This window comes from Sinocyclocheilus anshuiensis, unplaced genomic scaffold (assembly GCF_001515605.1).
Source record: "Sinocyclocheilus anshuiensis isolate Anshui unplaced genomic scaffold, SAMN03320099.WGS_v1.1 scaffold2388, whole genome shotgun sequence".
Classification (NCBI taxonomy): Eukaryota; Metazoa; Chordata; class Actinopteri; order Cypriniformes; family Cyprinidae; genus Sinocyclocheilus; species Sinocyclocheilus anshuiensis.
In genome coordinates, this window is record NW_015544285.1 from 136,855 (window position 1) to 146,062 (window position 9,208).

General features: G+C 36.3%; 2 protein-coding genes across 3 annotated transcripts in view; both read right to left on the minus strand.

Annotated features, from left to right (window-relative positions):
• Window positions 1-4,549, minus strand: part of nxf1a (nuclear RNA export factor 1a) — a 20,249-nt gene extending 15,700 nt beyond the window's left edge. For both annotated transcript variants that reach the window (XM_016498943.1, XM_016498942.1), the window contains exons 1-4: window positions 4,335-4,549; window positions 3,075-3,131; window positions 2,231-2,426; window positions 2,007-2,130 (exon numbers count right to left, since the gene is read on the minus strand). In XM_016498943.1, coding sequence (XP_016354429.1) covers window positions 2,007-2,130; window positions 2,231-2,426; window positions 3,075-3,131; window positions 4,335-4,401 — 444 coding nt within the window. In that variant the 5' untranslated portion in view covers window positions 4,402-4,549. The remainder of the gene's footprint in view (window positions 1-2,006; window positions 2,131-2,230; window positions 2,427-3,074; window positions 3,132-4,334) is intronic.
• A 915-nt stretch (window positions 4,550-5,464) lies between these two features.
• The window catches only part of LOC107698020 (inositol-trisphosphate 3-kinase A-like), a 6,389-nt gene continuing 2,645 nt past the window's right edge, over window positions 5,465-9,208 (minus strand). Inside the window, exons 5-8 of the mRNA XM_016498928.1 lie at window positions 8,305-8,509; window positions 7,825-7,926; window positions 6,146-6,217; window positions 5,465-5,860 (exon numbers count right to left, since the gene is read on the minus strand). Coding sequence (XP_016354414.1) covers window positions 5,642-5,860; window positions 6,146-6,217; window positions 7,825-7,926; window positions 8,305-8,509 — 598 coding nt within the window. The 3' untranslated portion in view covers window positions 5,465-5,641. The remainder of the gene's footprint in view (window positions 5,861-6,145; window positions 6,218-7,824; window positions 7,927-8,304; window positions 8,510-9,208) is intronic.

Sequence of the window (9,208 nt, forward strand, 5' to 3'; positions counted from 1 at the left end):
CAGTTAATGAAGAGCACTTCTAGATCTGAACAGCACATCTTCTTTAACACAGTTACATCTGTACACCACCTCTCATTGATGTAAAAGCATGTCCCGCCGCCGCGCGATTTCCCCGTTGATTCTGCGTCGCGATCTGCTCTGAACAGCTGAAAGCCCGGGAGACTCAACGCGCTGTCCGGAATGGCGTCTTTCAGCCAGGTTTCCGTGAAACACAGAGCAGCAGAGCTTGAAAAATCCTTATTTGTCCGGGGGAGCAGAAGGAGCTCGTCCGTTTTGTTGGGTAGAGAGCGGAGGTTCGCCAGATGGATGCTAGGCAACGGCGTCCTGAATCCACGCTGCCTGAGCTTCACGAGGGCGCCACCTCGCTTCCCCCGTCTGCGCATCCTGAAGCGCTTGATCAGCGCCGCAGCTCCCCCGATTACAATGTCCAGCAAAACATCAGAATAATCGAAAACCGGTGAAATATCGGGTGGTGTGTACTTCCGAAACTGATTGCAGGGATATAACTAAAGACAGGACAAACTAACAAAAACATAAAAACAACTGCGGAGCACGCCACGGAGGCAGCCATCAGCGTCGGCGCCATTTTAAAGATCTTAAAAGATTTTAATCGTTAGCATAAGCACGGCTAACGCTAATATAATGAGCATTAGAATGAAGTTTCTTTATTAACTATTTAATGCTCCTATAACTTTTATTAGGGTAAAAAAAAACAGGAGGACATGATGATATTTACTATTTTTACACACCAGAGGCTTTTAAATTAATTGTGAATCTATAATATATATGTGTTAGAGAATGTACAAATGGTTAACATTGTCATATCAGTCAGAAAAGCAGTTCTGGGCTTTTTAAAAAAAAAGAAAAAATTCTTAGCTAACTTAGTTAATTGTTATTCTTGGCTGAATAACTTTAGAAGGTTTTAAAAGCCCTTTAAAATTAAATATGTACACAGTTTGGATTAAATGAAAGTAACGTCACATTTTATCTCCTGTATAGACTTTACAATAAGATACCATTCATTAACATGACTTCATGTTATTATCTAACATCAACTTACAGTGAGTGAACAATATATTTTTTACAACATTAATTGGCGCCATTTTAAAGATCTTAAAAGATTTTAATCGTTAGCATAAGCACGGCTAACGCTAATATAATGAGCATTAGAATGAAGTTTCTTTATTAACTATTTAATGCTCCTATAACTTTTATTAGGGTAAAAAAAAACAGGAGGACATGATGATATTTACTATTTTTACACACCAGAGGCTTTTAAATTAATTGTGAATCTATAATATATATGTGTTAGAGAATGTACAAATGGTTAACATTGTCATATCAGTCAGAAAAGCAGTTCTGGGCTTTTTAAAAAAAAAGAAAAAATTCTTAGCTAACTTAGTTAATTGTTATTCTTGGCTGAATAACTTTAGAAGGTTTTAAAAGCCCTTTAAAATTAAATATGTACACAGTTTGGATTAAATGAAAGTATAGTCAAATTTGTTAATTAGCATGTTTTTGTGTTTTGCTTTGGTACCGAAATTGGTACCGAGAACCATGGATTTTCACTGGTATTGGTACCGAATACTGACATTTTTGAAACCGTGACAACACTACTCTCTATATTGCTCTCTCCTGTGTAAAAGTCATCTCATCTGAATCAGGAGAGGAACAGGCTCAGATCAAGCACCAGTTATAAGTTAAAACAGCTTAAAACAGTTCTAAACAAATATGTTTTATATTCTAAGCAAATATAATTACATATGTCACTATGGATTCGGACATGTATTTTAGCTAGAAGCAACAGTTAAAATACCTTAATGATGGACTTATTACAAACACAAAGCTTTGTACTTCACAAGACATTAATTGATGGAGTAGAGTCATGTGGATTTTATCAGCTGTTTGGACTGGCACTTTGGTCATTTTGATGGCACCCATTTACTGCAGAGGATCCATCGGTGAGCAAGTGATGTAAGTTTTAACAGGAATAGTTTAACTCTTACTGTAATTTTAAACCAATTTTCCCCTCCTCTCTCTGCATCTTCTGCTCCGAATCTGTATGCATTTCCCCCTCCAATCTTGTCCATCCACCCCTCTCCTCTCTGACTAGAACGGCCATATGGAATACTGCAGGAAAAGCATAACATGGATTGGGAATTACATGAAACATTCCTTACATAGATACAATCTTTATTTATGAAGCTGAATCATTTGCAAAAACACTCACAATCTGTGTTGGGACTTCCCATACTGACTAGCCATCACAGACACATCAACACTGCCGCCCTGAAACCTGCTGCGGGGTACCGTCCCGAACGGCTCTGGGGCTGCACCTCGATGCTGCACGCGAACTGCATCACTGTGTAGACGAGCCTTGATTGACCCCCAACCTCGACGCACCCCCAACCAGCGGCCATCATGATCTGAAACACAAACATGCATCACAAATATCAGGTTTTCCATAAATGGCAGTGTGCCACTGTACATTTGATAAGATGTGCTTATCAGTTTAGTGTTCAATATATTAAACATGCAAATTGTAAAAAAAAAAAAATAATTATAATAATAATAATAAAAACACCTCTAGCACAGGCTGTTGAAACAGGTTTTGATAACAAAAATGAAAAATTTCTTGAATGCAGCACACCATCTAATATTTTTAATAAGTCCATTTAATTTTTTGATTAATGAAGACATTATAAATACAACAGATATGTGAAGTTACATTCAATATTATCCATGTTAATATTTAAATGAGAAGTCATGCAAAACATTGATAATGGAGGTCATGCACTTTTGCATTTGTTTGCAAAAGCAATATTACATTTGCTTGCTATTTATGTTTAGGATATTTTTAAGTGCTTGTCATCCTAAAACAATCTTCTGCAGAACTACTACATAAAGAAGACATGAAATAGACACAGTCAAACACCACCAAACAAATCATGAGGAATGGAATAGTATTCTAGCCATATCTCTGTTTACATGGACAACAATGTCATTGTTTTAAATTAAACTTAAATTGTCCAAATACAATACAAAGGCCTGATAGCAGCAAGGTGCAGTTTTACCTGTGAAAGAGCTTTCAGTGCTCCACACCTCTCTAACTACAGCAGAGCCACTGGGATCTAAAGGAAGGGGAGGAAAAGATTCAAGCATCACAGACTGTTGTTGTTCATGGACTGTACAAGAGCAGCGTCCGATAACTACAAAACTACTGAGTTCTTATTTCGTTAACTAGAATAAAATTATTTAAAGGATATATTTCATTGTAAAAACTTAAATAGAGTGTTCAAAAAATTATTTAAAGAAAATGGGGAATCTGGGAATTTTTAGGGAATATGCTAAGAGTTTAAAATGAATAGTTGAATATGATGAACTGCTTTCAGGGTAATTTCTTCAATAACAATTACTACTGCGCAGTTCTTAAAACAACATACTGAAATACAATACCCATAATGCATCAACAAGCATTAAGTTAATGAAAAACTACAATTCCCAAAATACACTGTCATTCGGGTTTCTCGGCGCCAAAAAAATTAACTTAATTCCTAACGTTACTTTCTTACTACGTATTCAAACACGGATTAATTATATTTAGCTGTGTGTAAACAATACTTTTGTTTTAATAGAATGTCGCCTTTGCAGATAATGGTGGAATCGTTTTTTCCGACTTTTCTACGGCATTCTAGTTCTAAGTTAGCCTGTATTTCATTTGTACACTAAATTGTACAAATATTGCTAGCACCGCAGCGAGTTGCTTTTGTTCCTCTTTTGTAAGTCGCTTTGGATAAAAACGTTTGCTAAATACATTATGTAAATGTAAATTATATAAATTCGATGATAGCAACATATAACATTCAAATATTACATATTTTTCTCATCTTTGGTGCACAGTGGAGTAAAATATAACAACTACATGCCCAGAAACACATGCTCCTACATGTACTGCAACTTTGAAATGTATTCCAATAGTTCTATCTGCACGTTTGTCCTGTTTAAAACATTCTAGGTTTCATTTGACCCAATTCACCATGAATTATCAGTATTTGCATTGAACACTAATAGGGGAAGACATCACTCATCATCATCATCACATGCTTCACTTTTTGCACCGAATAATGTTGACGTGCTAAAGGTTTATTAGTAATATAAAAACAACAATGATATAATGAAAATGTAAAGACGAGCAGCTGATCACAATCAAACCTGTCAATAAATCCGCATTAATCAATATCATGCCGTGCAACTTTTGTTCAGCAACGTTACTGTTTCGCAAGACACTAAACCACATGTTGATATTCGGACATAAATCATGATAACATTTGTACCTGAAGAACTCTCGCAAACCCGTGTTATCACAGACAGGTTGGGGTACCATTCCCGGTATCGAGTCATCTTGCACCGACTCAATTTTAGGTAATTGCGCGCAACCGCTTGCACGTGCTCTTACGCGAAAATGCGCTTCATCTTGCGTAGAAAACAAAAGCCTGCAAAAGTCTCAAGAGCAAACAGTCTTGCATGGATCCGTTCCAAAACACAAGCATAGAAGGTAGTTGCATTTTCTAACTAACCTTTCTATAAATTCGAAATTTTTTAAAAATATAACATGCATCATTTATTCAGCTGGGTTATTAATAAACTAACCATATTTTTTTTAAGCACTGACATTTAAAAAGTAGTCAATTTTAAAACTAGATTTTTGAAATAAAATGTGATTTGTTTGTGTTGTGGCCAGTTGCTAGGGTATTGCCATGGTTGCTAATGTGTTTTGAGTGTTAGTACGTTGCTATGCAGTTGCTAGTTTGTTGTAGGTGGTTGCCAACTTATCCAAGTCAAAAGAGCCAAGCCTGCTTTCAGGTGTAAATGCTACTCTGGTCACTAGATATGGATTGGTGTGCAGAGCAAATCTATGTAGTGTTGTGCCAAGTGAAAATCAGTGCAATTGCTTAGAAAATTAGTAACTCATCTCCCCTCAAGAAGCTACACAATTTGAGATATTACACTCTAAAAAATGCTGGGTTAAATACAACCCAATTGCTGGGTTTGTCCCTATTTTACCCAGCACTGGGTTGTATTTAACCCAGCATTTTTTAGAGTGTATGCATGTCTGTAGCATAATATGTGCAATACGGTGATGCTTATTAAAGGGAAACATATTTTGAAGAATGTTGGTAACCAAACAGTTGGAAAAAATACTATGCAAGTCAATGGCTACCGTCAACTGTTAGTTACCAACAATCTTCAAAATATCTTCATTTGTGTTCAACAGAAGAAAGATACTCATACAGGTTTGGAATAACTTGAGGGTGAGTAAATGATTATATAATTTACATTTTTGGGTGAACTGTCCCTTTGGATGATCATTAGCTGTGTGTCTAACAGAAAGAATACACAAACAATACTTTTAGCATATCAAACATTTAATAGACAAACTTTTATATGTAAAAAAAAACTGGTGACTAATTCCACAAGAACATTTGCAAGAACAATAGCAACACACATGCTTAATTAATACTGTTAACTGTAAAGCTTTATAGACCTGTAACGATGTGTAATGCCCAAAAGACTGTTCGGTTGTCTATTGATAGATCCAACATGAAATCATCTGTATATGCGAGTATATATGAGGTCACTCTCAGCTTTGCTCCCCTGCTTGCTTGATGGCTTCACCCAGCAAAGTGATGAGGGAGGTCAGTCCGATGAGGTATCCATCCTCCCTGTTTCCCTCCACCCATGGAACATCATGCCTTAGCCGGACATCCTCTGGGGTTGGGATGGTCTTTCCAAAATCGATCATCCATATGTTTGCTTTGCTGCTGCAGTCGTGGACGAAAAGTAAAGAGCTGCCTATGAGCTGTGAGAAGTTGAGATGATGTTAATTCAGAGGCAGAGCGGAATCAACATTCCCATAAACTGTGTTTTGAGATTAAAACAGAGCTGTACAGCTTTAAATTTTATGTTTGAGGTAAATGTGCATGATTTATATTGTAGAACAAACATGTAAAGTCTCTAGAGAAATTCCACAGCTCAAAATGGCAATTCTCTTCTTATTTTTAAGGCTTCAAACTGAACGTAATGTAGTATAGAAGAAAACTGAAACCATCAGATAATGGTGACAAATTTAAAGTTTCACACTAACCTCATGTCTGTTGAAAAAGCTTGACTCCTTGAGTGCTTCGTTCAGTGCCTGTAATCTGGATTCGTAGGCCTGCTGAGATACACAAAGTGACAAATTGAGGATATTTTGATGTATTTGAGATGAACTGCAATTGTTTTTGATATATAGTAGTCAACATTTGAAGTGGATCAAAACCTTTCATCAAAGTTGTGCTAAAACCTAAAACCAAAATGCATTCTTGTCTTAGGACAACTTTGATTAACTTTTTTGATCCACTTCAAATGTTGACTACTGTATTCCAATTATATTTTCAAGCAGGCATATTTTGTGTAGAATAATAATCATATAAGCATGCTAAAATATACTGTTTAAAGTCAACATGAATCCCCATTCACGACCCAATTTACTTCAACAATGTGACATACAGTATTTCAAGGTAAAACAAGATATGCAAACATGGGCTAAGTGAGTTTAATTTGATCAATTAGGAACTAACTGAATCGCCAGATGTTTTATTTATTTATTTATATCTGTGTGAGTTTTTGAGACTAAAATAATTAGTAAACTTTAAGTATGAAATGGTGTGCACTCACTAGAATGTGAACCTGCCTCCTGGTGAAGTTTATCAGTGTTTCTGTCACTTGAGCTTCTGTGCGTGTCTTGTAAAAGTCTCGTAATACTTTACCGTTCTCCATCTGGAAAAAAAAAATTGTGAGAAAAAGTAAAAAATTGATATGACGGCCAGTTAGTCCTTCAAAGTCCATTCACACCAAAGACAATGACTATAATTATATAGTTTTAAAAACTGTTTTAAATGGAAAAGAATAGCAGAGTCCACAACACACAAATAATGATAATAGCATAGAGGAGCAAAATCGTTGGAATCACTTTCACAACATTTTTTCTTCCAGCTGATGAATGACATTGGCAAAGCATTGACAGCCAATCAGAATTCATCCTGCTTTAAAGATCTTGAGCATTTAAAGCGGCAGACAACAGAACTGCAGCACGTGCTTATATAGTTATCGTTATAGTTATCATTGTGACCAGGTCTTTAGCCTCATGTTTCGTACCACTATGCCTTCTATGCGGAATCCCAGTGAGGAGGTGGAACTGCTGTCATCCCTCCATTGCAGGTAACGCAGCTTCGTCACACCTTTCTGTGCATGTTCTTCTGCTGTGGGAGCTGCCGAATCTACTTTCACCATCTTTTGATACATATCAGAGCGTACACTGGCATTGCTCCTGGCCTTAATGATCTCTTCCTCTTGGTATGTCCTGCAAGTAATGCCATAGGTTCAGATGGTACTGCATTATTGTTCAAATATCGTGCATTTATAAGGTAAATGAAGCATAGAGTAGCGATTAACTTTTTTGATCCACTTCAAATGTTGACTACTGTATTCCAATTATATTTTCAAGCAGGCATATTTTGTGTAGAATAATAATCATATAAGCATGCTAAAATATACTGTTTAAAGTCAACATGAATCCCCATTCACGACCCAATTTACTTCAACAATGTGACATACAGTATTTCAAGGTAAAACAAGATATGCAAACATGGGCTAAGTGAGTTTAATTTGATCAATTAGGAACTAACTGAATCGCCAGATGTTTTATTTATTTATTTATATCTGTGTGAGTTTTTGAGACTAAAATAATTAGTAAACTTTAAGTATGAAATGGTGTGCACTCACTAGAATGTGAACCTGCCTCCTGGTGAAGTTTATCAGTGTTTCTGTCACTTGAGCTTCTGTGCGTGTCTTGTAAAAGTCTCGTAATACTTTACCGTTCTCCATCTGGAAAAAAAAAATTGTGAGAAAAAGTAAAAAATTGATATGACGGCCAGTTAGTCCTTCAAAGTCCATTCACACCAAAGACAATGACTATAATTATATAGTTTTAAAAACTGTTTTAAATGGAAAAGAATAGCAGAGTCCACAACACACAAATAATGATAATAGCATAGAGGAGCAAAATCGTTGGAATCACTTTCACAACATTTTTTCTTCCAGCTGATGAATGACATTGGCAAAGCATTGACAGCCAATCAGAATTCATCCTGCTTTAAAGATCTTGAGCATTTAAAGCGGCAGACAACAGAACTGCAGCACGTGCTTATATAGTTATCGTTATAGTTATCATTGTGACCAGGTCTTTAGCCTCATGTTTCGTACCACTATGCCTTCTATGCGGAATCCCAGTGAGGAGGTGGAACTGCTGTCATCCCTCCATTGCAGGTAACGCAGCTTCGTCACACCTTTCTGTGCATGTTCTTCTGCTGTGGGAGCTGCCGAATCTACTTTCACCATCTTTTGATACATATCAGAGCGTACACTGGCATTGCTCCTGGCCTTAATGATCTCTTCCTCTTGGTATGTCCTGCAAGTAATGCCATAGGTTCAGATGGTACTGCATTATTGTTCAAATATCGTGCATTTATAAGGTAAATGAAGCATAGAGTAGCAAACTAAAATGGTATTTGGAGGTGATCAGAACTAGAAATCCACTGAAATGAATTTTTACAGAAACACTCAAACTGAAGTTTTCATTTAGACGAAAACCAAAAATAAAGTGAAATTTGTGTAAATGGACAGTAGAACTCAGTATGCTGATCATGGTGTTGTGTTCTCAGGTAATACATTAAACCAGTCGGTGTTCACACTGCTGACATGTTGACCTGTTGTAGCTTATCCATGTTGAGTGCACGAAATAGTCCCTCACATGGCCAAAATGCATAATTGGAGAAGCACTAATTGAAAAGTAACTGTTTCGGTCAATGATTTTGGCCCTCCAAAATGATTTTGACCAAAGCCAAAAAAAAATTAAGTTCCCAAAATTCTGGTGTATTAATTATTAGAACATTTGTGCAACACTAATATTCTGTCTTGCAGGCAAATGTATAATGATTTTATAAAACATACCCACAAATTCCATTATTTTAAAGTATTGTCTCACACTTTGAGATACTCAGCTAAACATCGTGACTTAAAGGGATAGTTAACCCAAAAATGAAAATTTTATGTTTATCTGTTTACCCCCAGGGCATCCAAGATGTAGGTGACTTTGTTTCTTCAGTAG